The sequence below is a fragment of the Misgurnus anguillicaudatus genome, chromosome 9, assembly GCF_027580225.2.
Source record: "Misgurnus anguillicaudatus chromosome 9, ASM2758022v2, whole genome shotgun sequence".
In the NCBI taxonomy this organism is placed as follows: Eukaryota; Metazoa; Chordata; class Actinopteri; order Cypriniformes; family Cobitidae; genus Misgurnus; species Misgurnus anguillicaudatus.
In genome coordinates, this window is record NC_073345.2 from 36,134,945 (window position 1) to 36,155,255 (window position 20,311).

General features: G+C 36.7%; 1 protein-coding gene across 1 annotated transcript; it reads left to right on the top strand.

Annotated features, from left to right (window-relative positions):
• Window positions 1–132: 132 nt before the first annotated feature.
• On the top strand, window positions 133–20,239 carry scarb2b (scavenger receptor class B, member 2b). Its single transcript, XM_073871640.1, has 12 exons — window positions 133–432; window positions 6,455–6,615; window positions 8,702–8,849; window positions 8,938–9,132; window positions 10,357–10,448; window positions 10,533–10,652; window positions 14,543–14,720; window positions 16,810–16,929; window positions 17,063–17,136; window positions 17,219–17,270; window positions 17,546–17,698; window positions 18,700–20,239. Exons 1-12 carry the CDS (start codon window positions 310–312, stop codon window positions 18,814–18,816), a joined length of 1,533 nt encoding a protein of 510 aa, XP_073727741.1. The 5' UTR covers window positions 133–309; the 3' UTR covers window positions 18,817–20,239.
• Window positions 20,240–20,311: the final 72 nt, after the last annotated feature.

The following is a 20,311-nucleotide window of genomic DNA, read 5'->3' on the forward strand; positions in this document are numbered from 1 at the left end:
TCTCTCTCTCTCTCTCTCTCTCTCTCTCTCTCTCTCTCTCTCTCTCTCTCTCTCTCTCTCGGCTCCTCCTCATGGTGTGGTTGGTGGTGCCGCCCCCCCCCTACACTGTAATCATTCATTCAAATAGAGATGTGTGTGTTGGAGTGAGTTCAGTCGTGTCTTGTGTTCATAGTGTTACAGGAGAAATCCCGTCTGTTACAGCTCAGTGTTATCAGGGTTGAGATCTCAAAGTCTCTCATGTGTTTGTGTGTGCAGAACAAACATTCATCTTTCTGAAACTGATCTGAGTTTTACTACTGAACCATCACCATGAGGAGAAACACATGTTGCTTATACACCACTGGGATTATCAGCGTCCTTCTTCTCATCGCTGGAATCGTCCTGTTTGTGTCTGGACTTTTCCAGAATATGATACACAACAAAATCAAGAAGGTAAGAAAGTCTATTTAATCTTCAGCCTGAGCTTGTGTATGATGTGTGCACATGCTCCTCAACAGCACATGTTGGTCATAAAACCTCCATCATGAGGAAATGAGCTGAGATGAGCAAACACAGAGCACACACTTACTTACAGTGAGTTCATGTAACATGATAAACCTGATGAGAGCTGTGAACACTTGTAATGTGACGTCAGGGTAACATGTGCATGAAGAATAATTCAGCTTTTATACATGCAGAATAAAGAGTTTGGATGTTGTTGACTAAACTTTGTGTGATTTTTCATTGTGTTGGATGAAATTAAATGCTTTTCTTGAACAGAGCAGATTCTCTATACTGTACTCACTGTATGTAAATGTCGTTGGCTGCAGTGTTTCTTGGTTAACAGGAGACGCATTGTGTGAACTTGATTAATGTGTGAAATGCAGGTCAGTATCAGTGATGCATCTTTGTGTGCATGTTTGTGTGTGTGTGTGTGTGTGTGTGTGTGTGTGTGTGTGTGTGTGTGTGTGTGTGTGTGTGTGTGTGTGTGTGTGTGTGTGTGTGTGTGTGTGTGTGTGTGTGTGTGTGTGTGTGTATTGTTCAGTAGAGTTATGGGCGTGTAGATGTTTCTCTTCATGAAAGCTCTTCTTCACTTTCTTTCATGTTTTGTTTCATGTTTTAAACTTCTGCATTGAATCTTCTTGATCACGTGAGAAAGATTTACATTACCGATGCAAACATTTGGTTTCTTTTTATAAATTCAGTACACAGATAAATGTGCAGTGGTTTGAAACTGGAGTAAAAGCCTGAAGCGTGATGTAGTAAAGATGAGATGTGTCCATGTGTTGTCAGAGTAGTAATTTAAGTGTTAGGAGGTGGCAACGTCAAACCAAGAGCCCAGAATAACAACACATGCTCCTGCCTATGAATTCACTGAATGATTTTACTTTGAACCGCCCATGTTTAGACACTTGAGTTCAAATAAGCCTCTGTTGATTATAGTGTACTTGCTCAGATAAACATTTCTTACAGTAAGCAGTTATTCATTTCAAATATAAATGACACACCATTAAAAGGAGAAGATTTTGGAGAAGTTTCTTTATTCTGAAGTAATATATATTATGTGTATGTATATGTGTTTGTTTTTTTATTGTGTGTATGCACGTGTATATTGTTTGTGTGTACTTCACCTTTGTCCTCAATCTTCCAGTATTAACCCTAATAAGACCCTTGAGGTCAATCTTACCACCAAACTACTTTTCTTAGTTAATAGTTAATCTCAGTGGAATAAGATTTTGTGACTTTTCCAGATTATCTGTCAATATTCATATAAAAAACTGGGCTTTTTTACTTAAGTAGACCCTTGAGGGTAAAAATGACCCCAATTGAAAATGAATGGGAAATGCAAAAAATTTCCTTTTTTCTTTATATTTGTCAAAAAAATCAATGCATCCAGAATAAATCTGAAAATTCTAACACAGAAATGTGGGCCTGGTATTCGAGCACAAATGCAATATAGAAAAGACATGCTCAATTACACACACACACACACAAAAACACACAAAGGTATGATTGCCACAGAGAGCATTTTTGTAGAATTTGGCCTAAAAAAACAGCCACAGATGCAAAACAAAGATGTAAAGTTGCAGGTTCTAACGCTCACACAGGTGCACACACACACATGCGCGCGCACAAACACAAACTCACAGATTTACACCTAAAACACACAAAGATAGTAATACTTACACACACATAAAGACACAGACACGCAGAAAGACAAAGTTACACAGACACACACACACACACACACACACACACACACACTTTCTTTTATGTTTTTACTCTAAACACATTATGGCTGAATTCAACACATAACATCTAGATCAATATCTAAAGAATATTTAAATCAAATTTAGATCATAATTTTTGTCAGTTTTTCACTAAAAAAATAAAAATTTTCAGGCAAGCTAATGGTGTAGTTGAGGAATTGAGTGGTAAACACAGCATTAATGTATAGATAGGAGGTAAACAAAATTATTTGTATCATTAAAAAAGTATATATTTTTTGTAATCACTCTTTTAGTTTCTGGGGTCATTTTTAAAACTCTAACGTATGCTGTAAAATCAGGGCTTATGAGGGTTAAAGACAATGTGAGCGCTCAGATTAAACTCACACCTCAAGCTCTTTAACACTGGACATGTTTGTGTATTTATAACTTTCTTTGAAAGTTGTATATTTATAACACACACGCACGCACACACACACACATGCATGCACACACACACGCACGCACGCACGCACGCACGCACACACACACACACACACACACACACACACACACACACACACAGTTTTCATTATTAGCACATCAGATCATGAAATTTATTGAGGTGAGATGTGAGAGAAGAGATTCAATACCACAGAAACATCTACACATCATCACATATAGACATCTGTCCTGCAATGACTATCACACCCTAACAACACCCTAGCAACCGAAAACATCACACTTTCTTTACACTGTCAAAAATAAAGGTACAAGGGCAGTACCCTTTAAATAAAAGGTCCTTATCTTTTAAAAATATGTATCTTTGAAGTATTAATATGCACTCTTTGGGTACAAAGGTCTACCTTTTTAAAAGGGTACTACTGACCCAGTGACAACTTTTGTATCTTTTTTTTTCAACTCATGTGGCAAATGTTTTATCTTTTAATTGTACAAAATAGAAATACAAAGTTTGGATGGACACACAGTTCATTGTTCAGGAGGGCAGTGTTTCAGTAAAGTATTTCTTCTGAAGGTTTTAATCAGCAGTTTTAGGATTATTGCAGGAATAAAGAAGTGAAAACTAGTTTAATGAATGATTGTAATCTGCTGCTCATGTGATTGTGTGTGTGTGTGCGCGCGCGGGCGTGTGCGTGCGTGCGCGTGCGTGCTTGCATTTGTGTGTGTATGTGTGTGTGCGTGCACTGAATGATTCAGGTTCATGTGCTGAATCATTCAGTGCTGGTCTTCGTGTTAACTGTGTGTTTGTGTGATTTCAGTGGTTTCCTATAGAAATAACCTGTTATTGTGAGTAGTGTGACTGCCGACTCATAAACGCTGAGCAGGGACACACTTTTACATGACACACTTTTCATCGTCTTCATCATCTTCATCATTAAACACAGACGTTACACCTGCAGTCTGTTTATAGTCCCAAAAAAAGTATGTGAAACCCTAGTTAACTGTTTTTTTAACAGTGATTTGCCACCAAATGTGATCTGATCCTCATCTAGTTCACAACAATAACCAAACTCAATGTGCATAAGCTGGCAACACACAAATAACTCTAGTTTCTTGTGTCTTTTTTTTAAACACTTTTTTATTAAACACTTTTTTAGAAGATGTAAGTGAACCCATAGACGAATTACTGTAATGAAAGTTAATTTGTGTCAGAAATAAAATGTATTCAAAGATGTAGTTTAGTGCTACTTTGATTGATAAAAGACACTTAAACATTTTCAGATTAAGCATCAGCTTTTACGAACCATTCCTTTCTAAAGATATACAATCAAGAGTTGTTGCACTCCATAAGGCTGAAAAGGGATACAAAACATAATCTCCAAATGTTTAGAGATGCGTCAGTCGACAAATTGTCTGTAAATGGAGACAGTTTAACTGTAACTACTCTTCCTAGAAGTGGGCGCACAGCCAAGATGACTCCTAAAGCACAACACAGAATACTCAATGAGAAGAACCAACAAGTAACAGATCAAGGCTTAAAGACAACACTGAAACTGACACACATCTCTGTTCATGAGTCTACCAAGACAGGCACAGTGTCAGAACACCACCGAGAAAACTGCTGCTTTCCCAAAAAAGGGAAAGCAGCAGGCTGTGAGCCTGAAGTTTGCAAAGGAACACTGTGCTACTGGGAAAATATTATATGGACTGATAAACAAAAGTTGAATTGTTCAAGAAAAATACAATGGGGCAAAAAGGGCACAGCTTACAAACATTAAAACATCATCCCAGCAGTGAAGTCTGGTGGAGGGAACATCATGATGTGGGCATATTTAGCTGCCTCAGGAGGACCTGGACCACTTACCATCATCAAGAGGAAAATTTATCCCAAGTTTAACAAAATCTCCTACATGATAATCTTAAAGTGTCTGTCCACCAGTTGAGTCTCAGTAGATGTTGGTTGATTCAGCAGGACAATGACCTTAATCGAAGTAAATCCACCACAGTGGCCAAGTCACAACCCAGACCTTAACCTCATAGAGATGACCTCAAGAGAGCGGTCTGATTCAGAACGACTGAAAGTTCTTGTTTGAAGTAATTGCTGTCAAAGGAGGTTCAACAAGCTGTTAAATTCAAGGGTTCACTTACATTTTCCTCCAGCATTGTGAATATTTAATGGGTATTTTCTAGAGTTATTTGTGTGTTGTCAGCTTATGCACATTGTGTTTGTCTATTTTTGTGACCTAGATGAGGATCAGATCACATTTTAGAGCAAATCACTGTAGAAAACCAGTTCATACCTAGTGGTTCACATACTTTATCTTGCCACTGTACATCTATACACAAACATAATAAAGCCTCTAGTAAGCTTTTCTAGTTGTGAAAATGAAAGTGTTAAGGCTGATTCACTAAATGTCAATCATAGAAAAGTTGGTCAAGAATAAGTTAAAGTTCACCAGACTTACTACACCAGACCAGAAATCTTGTGAAATGCCTGGATCAGAGCGCTGCTGAGTCATTGAAGTGATTCTGGACCTCTGTTCTCTGTGATCTCTGCCCTATAATGTCTGTTCCCAATCAAACCTGGTGCCATAGTGCTCACTGCTTAAAGCTGATCTGAGATCAGAGTATCATTTGTCCCAGTGAGTGTGGTTGAGTGACTCTTTCTAATTCTTTTGTAATTCAATATGTCTCATATTTCAGCTAGATTTGAAGCTTGAACGTTTATTGTAATCATAGTTCCAGATTTACTAACAGCTTGCGACAGTGCAAACCATCATTATATTTTTAAATAGTGACTGTCAGGATTTACTAAAGACACGCATTGCATAATAAGTACTGTACAGAAATGGTGTGGTCTAGTTATTTTTGCGACTGACCTTATTGCATTTTTTAGGAGTTTCCCTTTCAGAAGCAAAATTTGTGGGAGGAGATTATTGAAATGATTCATGCTATGCAATTTACTAATGTTTGCGCATGTGATATTACTGATATATGAGCCATTATTTAATGTTGAAAAAAGCACGTCTTAAATCATTTTGTGCTTGAAATGGCTGCGATTGTTGCGATAAGAGGAGGCATCACAGAGATGAGAGAGCGTGTGATACAATGCAGAGGATTGTTTTAACACGTAACAGTTTATAATGCCAGATTAATATATTATACAAAAATATATTGTCTGGCAAGCAATGTTAGTTTTTATTTGCTGAAGTGAATAAAAGAGGATTCACTAGGAGAAGTCACACAATAGCGTAAATCTTGTAAATCTTCATCTTTATTTCACACCCCAAATTTTCCGCTGCGATGTCTATGGCACTGAACTCAAGCTCATCAGGTGTTAGTAGATCACTCGCACCTCATCAGCTCTGCTTATATGCAACCCTGAACTAATGTGCGCTGCTCTTAGTAGATTGTATTGGTCATTATGGAAAGCAGCTGTTGCGCCTGTGATATTTAATTTGTGCCTTTTTAGTAAATAACCAGCAACCATTAACCCTCCAATCGGCGCTTTTTTGGAATTGCACTCTCTCGCGCTAATTTCCCCTATTATGTTGGTTTATTATTTGGGTCTACTGTGAGTCGCTCGGTTCTCTGGCTGAAAGTAGACTCATGAAGTTCCGGATTTGGAGAATTAAGGTGTGTTTATGTTTAAGTTTATGAGAACACAAAATGTCAAATGTTGTTATAAGGTCAGCGGGCTTTTTCATGACATTATCAGTCATCAAATGCTAATGTCATTTCAAAGTGGGAAGCTGAAAGCTTTAAAAGCTTTTAAACATCAAATGTTTTTGTGTTTGTGTTTTTAGGAGGTGACTCTGACAGAAGGTAGTAAAATCTTTGCCAACTGGAAAAATCCACCTCCTCCGATTTTCCTAGAGTTCTTTTTCTTCAATGTTACCAATCCAGATGCCTTCCTGAAAGGAGAAGCTAAACCTCAAGTTACTGAAATGGGCCCATACACCTTCAGGTATGAAGCTTAATCTCAATATTCATAAATTAAAAAATACAAAAGATAAATCACTAATGAACATCTCAGAGAGATCCTTATGACCGATCCTGCACACATTGATTTGAACATGAAGCCTGATGGATTTCTTTAAAAGGTGCGATCAGGTCTTGTCATGTTTTTAAGGCATGTGCATGAATCGGTTCGTACCCTGTGGCCAGAGAGACTAAAGACTCTTCAGAGAAATATTAATACATAAAACATTCATAACAGTTCAGTGAACGCAACACCCACAGCTTTAAACATGAAGAGTTATTCATTATCCGTGACGTTTATCAACTCAACATGACAAGAATAACTGCAGAAATAAACACTGAAATCATCCCTTTATTCATTTCTAAATATTATTACACACATGTGGTCTGCAGAAATGAGTTTTTCAGTCTTTATTCTGTTGTTTATCATCAATGTCAACAGTGATGACAAGGTGTTTGCTCTCATTTATTTTTGGGCAACGCAGTGGCGGCCAGTGACTTCTTTTTTTAAGGGCACACAATGCGAAGTTCGTCACAACATGTATGTAGCTCATCATGTGTGTGGCTTGTCATGTCAAAATATGTGTTCGGCACATCATGTGAACCTATGTGCATCACGCGTCATGTTAAAATACGTGTCTGCTGCAGACGCATCAAATGAGTTTATGATAAAAGAGACGCTCACGTTTGCCAGATAATCACTTAATCTCATGTGTAATCAGAGTTTAGTGGTAAGTTAATGTCTTGCGAGTATTTTGTGAACGCGAGCCTCTGTCTTATCATAAACCCCCTCGACGCGTGTGCAGCAAGCAGGTATTTTGACATGACACATGATGAATATGGTTCACATGACTCAACAAACACATATTTTGTATTTGCGCCCTTCGGAAGAGAAGTCACCGGCCGCCACTGGTTAGACATCTATTAAATTTCCACTGACAGCCCAAATTAGACGTCTGGACTGTGTTTGGAAGTCAAGATTTCAGTTGGACAATTAGTCTTTAAAATGCAAAATTGCTTATATGGTTGTCATGGTGACACTTTATAATAAGGGTCCATGAATCATAATGAACTTAAATTTGTTCTTAATTAATTATGAACTAATGCAGAATTAATGCATGTACTAATCATAAACTAATGAAGTTCATTGTTTATTAATACATTAACTAACAACTTATAAACATGACATGTTGTAGTTAATGATGATTCTTCATTAGTTATGATTAGTACATGCATTAACTCAGCATTTCTTCATGTTAAAGTAAAAATAATGTATTATGATTCATGGCCCCTTATTATAAAGTGTTATTTTTGTTATTTTTTTGAGATGTGTTTTTGCTTTCAGCTTTCCAATAGAGCAGAGTTTCCAAAACTGGCATATTCAAATTTTTAGTTAATAATAAAATAAAGTTAAATAAACACATCTGCTGAAATAATGAATGTACATTTATGTGAAAAAGTTTGTTTTAGTCCAGCTTTAGTAGAATAAATCCTCATGACATTAATATTTGTGTTTTAGTTTGACTGTGTTTTATGAGACCTGACTGAAGTGTGTTTGTTTGTAAGACTCTTTTGCTTAAACAAATGTCAAAGTCTCCCTTTCTACTGCTTGACCAAGGACACACAAAACTGTTTGTTTGCATTAAAGACAACTGGTTTAAAGTTAAACAGAAAATGGATCGATAATCTCTCCAATAACACCTGTTAAACATCTAATGTGCGGTGAAATATGAATGATATGAGGTTAAATGATGATTATGTCTGAAGTCTTTCTGTTATTCAGCTGTGTTTGTTTTGGCGTGATTCGTTTCTTTAAAGCTTTTGTGTTCAGTATTCTCTCTATTCTCATATTTCGTATGTGAATCTGAGCGGATATTTTATTCTTTTGTTGTTAGCCGTGATCATATGTAAGACGTTATTCAAATTCTACAACCTTCTGTACGATATAAAGGAGCATTGCAGATCATAGAAATATATTTGCATTGACATTTAGGCATTTAGCAGACTTTACAAAAGTGAGAAATCTGTCCTGAATTGAATGCAATCCTAATCTTTTGTGTTTCTGTCTCTAGACAATACAGGCCCAAACAAAATGTGACTTTCGTGGACAATGGAACAAAAGTTTCTGCTTACACAGCAAAGTATTTCGTCTTTCTCCCCGAGAGATCAGTCGGAGACCCCGATGTAGATCTGGTGACCACGGTGAACATCCCAGCTGTGGTGAGACACCTTCACCAGATGATCATCACACAAAAACTTTTACGTTTCAGCTCATCATCTCTCTCACAATCTCATTTCTCCTAAACAGGCCGTGATTACTAAATTCAAAGGGGCAGGATTTTTTGTACGCTCGGCCATATCGATGTATATCAACTCGCTTGGCACGACCATGTTCATGACGCACACGGTGAATGAGATGCTGTGGGGCTTTAAGGATCCGCTGCTCACTAAACTCAAAACCATGAAGCCTGAGCTGGACGAGAACTTCGGTCTCATGTACAAGGTAAGCCTTGACTTAAGCCTCAATCATCATCTGAATAAACGTTGGGCCTGTACTCCATCAGATACCTTTACGTTTTGTTGAAAGCTCATAGCGGGCTGTTAAATGATAACTTATCCTGTGTTGTGTGAGCCTTCAAAAGACTTTTAAAGTCTAATATTAAATGTGTTCTCAGTTTATGACACCACAGAAAAATGTGATATTAACCACCCAGCCAAATTTAAATGGTTAAAAAAACGGCAAATAAATAAAATAAGTTCTCAAAATCTTGGAAAACAGGCAGGATTCTCTGGGGGGGTGTCCACTGTCCGCTGAAACCACACCGACACACGGGAAACCTGCCGTCTCTCAACTTTCAAATAACCCTGCAACCTGAATGGATGCTCGTGATTGTGTTAGGGGTGTCACCATATTATAGCCTGGCTCCAGTGCATCATCAAGTCACCATTTTAGCCCCGCCCTAATAATCCTAAAAAACAGAAATGTGGAGAAACGGTTTAATCTCCACAGTTCAGTACTACATAGTTGACAGTCTGTTTAGTGTGTTTCAACAATACATTTATAATATTTATGTGTTTAGAAACTGAAAGACATAAAAATTTAAAGGCATAAAACCTGAGCTTTTAAAGGGGCAATGGCACAAGACTTTTTTAAGATGTCAACTAAATCTTTGGTGTCCCCAGAGCAAATATGTGAAGTTTTAGCTCAAAATCTCATATAGATAATTTATTATAACATGTTAAAATTGACACTTTGTAGCTGTGAGCAAAAATGTGCTGTTTTGGGTGTGTCCTTTAAAATGCAAATGAGCTGATGAAATTCAAACACTGATCACAATGATGGTGGTTTGTTGCAATCAAAACTCAATTGTGCTTTTCTCTGCATTAAATGGCAGTGCTGTGGTTGGATAGTGCAGATTAAGGGGCGTTATTATTGTAATAAGAGCTCCTTATGACATCATAAGGAGAGTCAAATTTCAACAACCTATTTTTTCATGTGCTTGTAAAGAATGGTTTACCAAAACTAAGTTACTGGGTTGATCTTTATCACATTTTCTAGGTTGATAGAAGCACTGGAGACCCAATTATAACACTTAAACATGGAAAAGTCAGATTTTTATGTCATGGCCCCTTTAATGTCATGATTAGTCATAAATATTCGATAGTCATCTTTTCTGTTCTGTTAGTTTGTTGTGTGAATGAATGCATCTGTTTCTTGTGTCATCAGAAAAATGGCAGTAATGATGGAGAGTTTGTGTATCACACCGGAGAGCAAAACCATCTGGACTTTGGTCGCATTTACAGCTGGCAGGGGCAAAAGTAAAGACACATTTACACTCGACGCCTTCATCGTATAAATCCTAAAATCACATATTCACATTACAATCTGCTTTTGTGTTTCAGAATGTTGTCGTTTTGGAACACCAATCAGAGTAACATGATCAATGGATCCGACGGAAGCGCCTTTCATCCGTTTCTGGATAAAAACGAGCGTGTGAATGTCTTCACATCTGACCTCTGCAGGTGAACTCATGAACGATCTGTCACGCTTTTTATAAACTGTTGTACAGGAGGTCATCACTGTGATGGCAATTAGAGCTCGGACGACAAAGGATTTTGAAGGGCCGATACCGATACAAATGTTTGTTTGTTTTCAAATCCGATATTCTGATTTATCAGCCAATATGTTTTAACGGGCAAAAAAACATTAACAGATTTCCCTAACATTAGTTGTTTGTAGTTATTTATGAGTTTTTAACTAACATAATACAATAATTCATTTTAAAAAAAAATTTTTTTCTTTTATTGTCTCGTGACCAACTCACCATGAACTCACTTAACCGTTGTTCTCTCTGGTTGGATCAGCAGGTTGCATGATGTGTGACGCGTTATACACGAGTGTTGCCAACAGGGAGGTTGTAGAGTGCATTCTGGTGGACAAACTATACAACGGCAACACTCATGACATGATTTCGTCCGTTGTTGTTTTTTTGCCATTATGAATGCCGATACCGATAGTTTGGAAAATGCCTAATATCGGCCGATAATTTCGGCCTGCCGATATATCGGTCGGGCTCTAGTGTCAAAGTGATTTATTTCAATTCCCTGGAGATCCTGTAACTGTGTTTGATCTTTGCTCACCTGCTGGACAATGATGTCTACATAGTTTATCATTGTGTCTCAGTGTGTATTACCTGTGGTTATTTCGGGACTCGTGTTGGCAGAACACACAGTTACAGTGGTGGGATGTTTTTTTTTCATTGTTTGTTTGTGTTTGGGTGGAGGACTTTCTTAATAATAAGACAATAAATCACACCATCCGGAGGTCTGTAGACAACAGGCTGTGACATAACAGACGAGGCATCTGTTAAAGAGATTTATTGCTCAAGGTCACACACACATATTGCCCATAGCACTGATCACAAACTCATGTTTACAGTATGTGTCTTCACCTGCAACTGTTTTCAGGTTTCATATCTACAATCACCCTTTGCGCACCCGTAGGTAAAAGGTGTGTAGGAAGAAAGACCAAACGTGGTCAATATTCAAAAAACAACAAAAAAGTTTTGTAGATCACAAACAACGTTTCGGTCCCGTTTGATTTCAGATCTCCACCAAATGCTGGTTTATCTTTGTTGGAAGTGTTTTCTAGTGAAGAGTCTGATGGTTTGTGGAGTTAAGGCCGGTGGGTTGGTTGGTTAGTATGGTGTATTAGCTCCTGTTGGTTCCAGGCATCTTTCTCCATTGATCTTTTCTGAGATAAATGTTTTTATAAGCAGCGTTCATGGGTTCATGTACATTTTTCTCAGTTTGCTGTCATCAGATGGTCACTTCTTAAGCATGAGACCAAAATCGCCAGCAGTTGTTTTTTCAAAAGCAATTTATTGGAGTATAAATTGTGTTTACTAAGTCATCAGAACTAAAAATGTAGTGTAATGAGATTTTGGATCATTTGTGTCCAAAAATGCCATATTAGTGATTGTGCGTAACAGTTGAATGGGTGTACACAGTTCAAGATATTTTATGTGTCATTTAGCCAAATGTCAAAGATTTCCTTTGAAAATAAGGACATGTGAGAAAAAGAAGAAGCGATGCTTGAAAAACTTGATTCTTAACCTCTCAACCAATGACAAATCAGAGGAGAAATCAGGCGAAAGGTCCAATCCTCCCACACTAATCATTTATTTTGTTTTAATTTCATCAGTGAATTATAAATGAAAGAGTTTGGGGTTGTGATAGTGATGAATGACAAGTGATGCACGCTGTATCCCATAAATCCCGAGTTTGACCTTTCACCTGTACTCCTGTTGACCTTCATCTCACTCCTGAGCTCTATTTTCAGGGGGAAAGCGCCCACCGCCCACCTTTGTTCTTTGTGGAAAGAATCCATCTATCATAGCGTGACGGCCTGATCACACGTGGTTTGTGTGCGTGGGCTCCAAACTGGAATGTTTTCAAAACACTTTTATCCCAGTTGATCATAAAACACCGGAGCTTTCGTTTATTGTGCTGGCAGACAGAAGAGTTCTTGTTCTTTCCCGTCGACTTCTAACCTGGATTTCTAAGGAAAGGCGATCATCAGAACAACGTGTATAACCTTTATACATCATTTCATTAAGCAGCCAGCTGGGTTCTGTCCACTTGTTTCCCACCCATCAGGCGCGCTTAGATTGTGAAATTTATAGCGGAGCGCCTTTCCTTCAGATTACAGACAGATTTACAAACACAGAAACTTTTCTGAGGTCTCCAGAAGCTCATTGGATCATTCTGGGGTCAGTGATCATGAATCTGAAGATCTGTCTGGTTCTCTGTGTGACATTAAACCTGACAGTGTTAGTACAGCGTCTATTTACACAGCAAAAAATGATTTTTAAGAAAAAAGATTCTTAGTATTTTTGTCTTGTTTTCAGTACAAATATGTAAAAATTCTTAAATGAAGATGCTTTTATTTGATGAGCAAAATGACCCAAGAAAATAAGTCTAGTTTTTTTACCAAAAATATCAAATTTAAGTGATTTTGTGCATAAAACAAGCAAAAAAATCTTGAAAATTTTTCTTAAACACTAAATTCAAGAAAAATTCAGATGTTTTGCTTGTTGTATGCACAAAATCACTTAAGTTTGATATGTTTGGTCTAAAAACTAGACTTATTTTCTTGGGTCGATTTGCTCATCATTAAAATGTTTAGATATTTTAACTGAAAACAAGACAAAAATACTAAGAATTTTTTCTTGAAAATCATTCTTTGCAGTTTAGAGACCACCAATATCAGCACACATATCTACTGCACTGCAAAAAAAGGCTTTCTTATTAATTAAATCAAGACGAATTTCCTTGATGAATAAAAAGACCTAAGAAAATAAGTCTATTTTTAGACAAAAATAAAAAATTAAGTGAATTTGTGCTTAAAACAAGCAATTTTTCTTGAATTGAAGTATTTGTTCTTGAATAAAGTGTTTAAAAAAAAGTTATACACATTTTTGCTTACCCTATTGGCAGATACTTGTTTTAAGCACCCATTTACTTAAATTTTGTTTTTTTTATCTAAAAACTAGATTTCTCTGTAAAACAATGCAGCATTTTTTTCAAATTTTTATGTTACTTTAACTTAACAAATTAAGTTAAGCAATTTCGACTTGTTTTTAAAAGTTATGTCAAAACGTAAAAGTTTTTTTCCCACTTTGGATGATCACAACGAAATGCACGACCGGGGTTTTACCGCTCATTTGCAGAATGCATCACCATGCTACTCGTTTTATGTCACAATGTGCTCAGTTAGTTTACCGATGGCTCTATGCAACTATGAAGTCAAACACATCATAACACATCTCAGAACCGCAAGAAGGCACAGAGTCATTAGATATTGCAGAGATGAGAGATTGAGATGAGGAGAACCTTTAAATGAATACCAAAAACATAGATGAGAATAAAAGTTTCCGGTGCCCAGGTCAGGAAAACTGGATAGAAGATGAGAAACATGTAATGGATACAAGTATATATCCATGACAATCATCTCATCACTCAGTAATGCAGTTATTTTGGGGGAAAATGTGAATAATTGCATTGTAGACTGATTTAAGCTGTGCCCCTAAATCTTCTGCTTTCGCTCCTAAAATTTACATTGAGGACCTTCAGGGTCTGGACTAGACCAGGGGGGCGAGCGCTTCACCCTAGGGCACTACATTGTGTTAATCCAGTCATGTATCAATGCATCACTAGTGTATACTATTAGTTCTCCTCAAGTCTTAACCATTAACTAACTGTACTGTATGTACTGTTCTGTTATTTATTTCATGAAGAAACAAAGTTTACTTTGGATATCTTTCTGTGACTTACACCTGATGTGATGTGATGTGATGTTGTGTTTGGTGTGATGGTGAAGTAATCTTGATGTTCTCCGGTTGTTTCTGCAGATCCATCCACATGCTGTTTGAGAAGGAAGTGAAGGTTAAAGGAATCCCTGCGTATCGCTTCACGCCGCCTCGTGCCACGCTTGCCAGTGGAAAAAACAATCCTGAAAATGAAGGATTCTGTGTTACGCCAGAGAAATGTCTGGATGACGGTGTGCTGGATGTGTCTGTCTGTCGTAACGGAGCGTGCACTTTCTGAATAATTTCAAGCATGATGTGTGTGTACGTGTGTATGATCAACTACAGCATAACTCAATCACAAGCTTGAACATTCCTTCATCTCCTTCCTTGTGTGGCAGATTTTTGCCCTGAGAGTTTCAAAGAACAATGTGTCAATATCTGATTTACGTTTATCTTACTTCCACACGTTTTGTCCCTGTGTTAATTTGTCCTTATCTACAGTTCTAGTTGATATTGCGGGCTCATATGAGCCAAGATTACAATATTTCCAAAGCATTCGGTCATTGAGATGAACAGGTGTGTGTGAAATAACTTCATCATGTGTTCAGTAACACAACACAACATACTGTTGTTGGAAAACTTTCACCTCTGTCCCAGTAAGACTAGAGAGGTCCTCACGTGTTGCTTATGAAGGTTAAAGTTTTTGTAGTGAGAGGAAGTTTTCTTTCTTTAACATCATGACAGGATGAATGTCTTGTTTTCTCACGGGAGTTGTATATAAGATGGCATTGTTAAAAGAGGAGAAGGATTTCTGTTTTAGATAAGAGAAACACACCGCCGACATCTGTAATGACTATTAACCCATTGTTGGGTCAAATATAAACATTTCTTGGATTAGTTTAACCCAACAGCTGGGTTCGTCCCTTTTTGACACAATGATGGATTGAAAATAACCCAGCATTTTTTTAAGTGTAAATATGCCATTTTTATTTTTATGAGCTTTAAGATTTTTCCAAGTTCTCCTTTTCATAAATGTACTGCAGAAATGTACAGTTTTTTTAAAACCCATATGGAAAAAAATATATTTTTACATTAAAGTAAAAAAAAATCCAAAAATATATTTGCTGAAATAAATATTGAAATATGTTTACAAAAATTACATTTTTTAATTTGTGAAATATATTTTAAAAATAAAAATATTGTCAACAACAAAAATATTCTTTATACAATTTTATACATTCTTTTTAAACCATTGTATTTGTTGCCCACTTGCGCCTGAAATAAATTTGGAAATATATGAAGATCGAAACTAAATGTTTAATTTTTAATAAAAAATGTATTTAATAGTACCGAGCACCTAAGGTGACAAAAGATGAAAAAATCTAAAGTTTAGTTTCATGTACTCACGCGAAACCTTCATGTACAGAATTTTTTTTAAAGTTTGTTGTCGTGTGCTCATGTGAAACTTTCGTACGCGCACGTGAAACTATATCGCGCATGCACGTTACAAAAGTTTCATTTCCGCACGCGATAGTTTCACGTGAGCACGTGATAGTTTAATGTGAGCACGCGAAACTAAACGCGGTAGTTTCACGTGAGCACGCGATAGTTTAATGTGCACACGCGAAACTAAACTTTATTTAATTTTTGCTCCCTTAGGGGCTCCGTATTACGAAGCTTTACTTTGTACAAAATGTGTTTAGCATAATTTAAAACATATTTTTGGCCATATGGGAAAGGTCGTTTCTGTTGTTGTTCTATGTTGACATAACGGGAAAACCCATGACAGTATTTTATTATAATGTACGGTACACTGTGCTTTATTGTTGAAGGATGTCTTTCTTTGTTCAGTGGAGAAGAAATGAAGTTTTTTAAGAAAAACATTCCAGGATTTTTCTCCATATAGTAGACTTTAGTGGACCTCAACAGTTTGTTTCAGTGCAGCTTCAAAGACTCTAAACAATCTCAACCGAGGCATGTTTAATCTAGTGAAACCATCCTCATTTTCAACAAAACAATAAATAAGTACTTTTAAACCACAACTTCTTGTCTTTCACTAGTCGTGTGATGCACCAGCGTATTCTCTATTCACGTGAAAAGGCCACGATGATGTATGTGAAACCACCGCTCCAGTGTTTACATGTGTGGAGAGAGAGGAGCATTCAGACGTTGTTGTATGTGAAATGATACGAATTAATGTCTTTTTATTCTTTAAAATGGTCCGCAAGTTATTGTTGTGGTGAAAATAAGGATGGTTTTGCTAGATAAGACCCTTATGTCTTAGTTGGGATTGTTTAGAATCCTTTAAAGCTTTTAGTGGCCTTTATATTCAGATGAGAAGATGCTGAGGTGTGTGTTTGTGTATCTCAGGAGCTCCTGTGGTCGTCTCATTCGCTCACTTTAACTTGGGTGATAAGAAGTACTCGGATGCCATCGAAGGTGTTTCTCCATTACACGAGCGTCATCAGACGTTTCTGGATCTGAATCCTGTAAGCGGCATCAGACCCTGCAGTTTTTTTTAGGATATAATCAGCAGTTTCCTCTTCATTCATCTGTTTCTCTCTGAAAGACTCGTTTAATCTTACTAAATGCTCATACACTTTTCCTCTTGTTTATCTTAAGACGATGGGCTTGCCTGTGCGTGCCATGAAGCGAGCTCAGATCAACATCCGTCTGGAGAGAATAACCGGCTTTCCGTAAGTGATGTTTCCTCTATTATTGATGCTAAGTGGTCGTGAGTGTTTTAAAAAAGGCCGTTGTGTTTTTGTTTGCTTTCAGTTTGACCAAGAATCTGAACAACACCATCTTCCCTATTGCATTCATGAATGAGGTGAGAGAAAGCACTGAATCTATGGAGTAAACTCCGCCCACAATGATGACATCACATTCACCTGCTAATCTCTTGACAGGATCATTCTGACACTTTTACATTTGTCTTTAAGACTTTAGTTGTAAAGATTTCCCAAGAGTAATCGTGCATCTGCTTTTAATCTTCATGTAATAATATTCTTTTCAGAAATCAAAGATAAAACTCTGACTCTAGATCAGTATATCTGTTTGTTTGCATGAAATCTGATTGTAAATGTAAACATCATCAATCCACAGTCTGTGTTGATCGACGACGCGTCTGCTGCGAGGATTCAGAAGCTGCTGTTGATCGTGACTCTGGTCACATATTTCCCGCTTATCTTCGTAGCTCTGGGAGTCATTCTGCTCCTCATCACCATCATCCTCTACATCCGAACCAAACAACATAAGGTCCGTGTGAAAGTTCAGAACTCTCCCACCAAACTCAAAAATGTGAAAAATGTGAAATTTTGTGACAGGAAGATCAAAGGTTGTGTGATGGTTGTGCTTTGAAACAGATCTCACATTCATAGCCACATATGAGTCTCACTGCTCACAAACACAATGTGTGAATGCAAATCATTTTTTGATTAATTTTTTAGGGTACCGTCACTTTAAGACCATATAAGCACGGATCCATACACACATCTGATTTCTTTCTGAATTGTTTGCGTTCACTTTAAGACATAACTGACTGATTGTAAGATAATTCTTGCTTAGACTGTTGTATTTCCAGATCATTTTTCATGTGTGTGTCCTGTCAAGCGCAGAGAGATTCTGTGTTTGTGTGCTTTTTAAAGCACATTTCCATGCATGTGCTGTTTTTATGAGAATTCTTGGACAGAACACATGCTGGGTTAAAATGACCTTATGCTTGGTTTAAAAAATGACCCAATCTTGGGTTGTTTTTATGCATCCATGGGGTATAATAACCCAGCATTGGATCATTTTTAACCCAGCAGTGTGTTCTGTCCAATATTTACCCATTATGGGTCAAAAATAATAATTATAAAAATAATTGGAGTGTAATTTCTTGATTTGTTCTGATTTTATTTTCCTTATTTCATTTTTTTGCTAATCATGTAATTAAAGAGTAGGCAGCATTAAGTACCTCCGTATTTCACCAAAGTCAACTCAGTTACACATTTCTGGTTTAAGTGTCACATGACTTCCTGTAATGAATAACACTACTAGTCTTAATAATATGTAGACTGAATAGCTGTTGAATTGCTGGTCTGTGTGAATGAAGTTAGATTTGGGTTTAGCAGTCTGCATTTACTGCTGATGTAAAGCCTAGTTTCAGACTGCTTTATTAACCTACTGATAATCTACTCTGAATCTAACCTGAATTGAATTCACATATCTTTGATACGGTGATATTTATCTTCTCATCTTCATTTTTTTTTGTTTAGCCTTCATCTGCACAGAAAGACACAGCGTACACACCTGTAAGTGCCAAACCAGACGACCCAGAGGAGAAGAACGGAGCCTACATCGGACTGACACCTGTGGATTTACAAAAGTCTTAAATATCTGTGTGTGTGTGTGTGTGTGTGTGTGTGTGTGTGTGTGTGTGTGTGTGTGTGTGTGTGTGTGTGTGTGTGTGTGTGTGTGTGTGTGTGTGTGTGTGTGTGTGTGTGTGTGTGTGCGTGTGTCTGTGCGTGTGTGCGTGTGTCTGTGCGTGTGTGTCTGTGTGCGTGCGTTACTATTTTTTAGAGTCATGTGTCATGTGTGTAAGAGATGTAAGATTGAAGCACAATGACTTTAATTCTGCACTGGAGCTGTACATTACAGTGCATTCATCATCTGAACATGAATGACTGAAGAGATTCATGAATGTGTGTGTTTGCGTCAGGTGATGAAGGTTTGATGTGAATCTGCACTGTTCAGAATCAAGTATTCAGCATCTGTTTTATAAAAGTGTTCAGTCTCTGTTTTTTTCATCAGGACTGAAGTTGACATGTAAACTAGATTTGCGTTTTTAAAAAGTGCTTTTAACGTATCACAGACTGCGTCCACTGAAGACTGAAGCAATTGTGCCTTTTCATCTTAATAATTTATGAATTATCTAAAATACTAAAGTTAAAGTTGAATTATTTGGGATTTGTTGTCCTGTAGGGAAAATGATACTTTAATGTCTTTAGTCATTTCATTCACAATAATACTCAAACTCATATTATGTTCATTTAAATGTGTTATTCTCAGAAATCTGAAGTTTCTGAATGATTTGAAAAGGTATTTTATTTCAATGCTAAAGTTTGTTTTATTTGTTTTAAAATGAAGTACAAAGATCTGTATTACTAGACAGGATGGCAAAAAAGCTGCAATTGTTTTATTGTTACTGAATTCATATTTCAGAATACTTTCTGAATTATTTTCAAGTTTCAATCTGTATATTTTCCTTATTTGTAGGTAGCAGATCAAGTTGTGTGTTCATTTTTAATGTGTTTATTTTGGCTTTTTTATCATAACAAGAATTAATAAAGCCACATCATAACATCATAACCTATTATCACATAAATGAAGGTTTATTATGATATTGCACTTACATGTACACTAATTATTGTGTTTTAATTTAGTTAATGCTTGTTTATATTGTTTTCCTCACATGCCAGATATGAGTTCAATCCATGCTTAGTTTTATAGATGATTTATAGTTCAAATCAATTTCACATCAAAACCACTATAGTATGTAGTATAGTTACTATAGTATTTATAGAGTTATTAGGCATTTGACCCTAAGTTCAAGCACAAAAAATGTCTGTATGAGCCAGCAGAAGTAATATTCAGGTGTTTCCCTTTCAGGTATCTTGATATCAACTGAATCTCTCCAGCTGTTAGATTTCCAGATATATTAAGACTGCACAAATAATTGTACAGTTTTGTATATAAATTAAACTATTTTCCTGTGGATTTATAAGAAAATGCAATAAAAATACGTTCTGAAAGACACACATTTGTATTATTTCATTATATATTTCAATAAAATTAGTCAATAGTGTATCAGTTACACTTTTGTTTCAA

Excerpts from the sequence above, each read along its gene's own strand:
- scarb2b (XM_073871640.1), top strand. The coding sequence starts at position 310 with ATGAGGAGAAACACATGTTGCTTATACACCACTGGGATTATCAGCGTC. Across the intron at positions 10,653-14,542 it reads TTCACATCTGACCTCTGCAG|ATCCATCCACATGCTGTTTG; the intron begins GTGAACTCATGA and ends TTGTTTCTGCAG. Across the intron at positions 17,271-17,545 it reads CTATTGCATTCATGAATGAG|TCTGTGTTGATCGACGACGC; the intron begins GTGAGAGAAAGC and ends ATCAATCCACAG.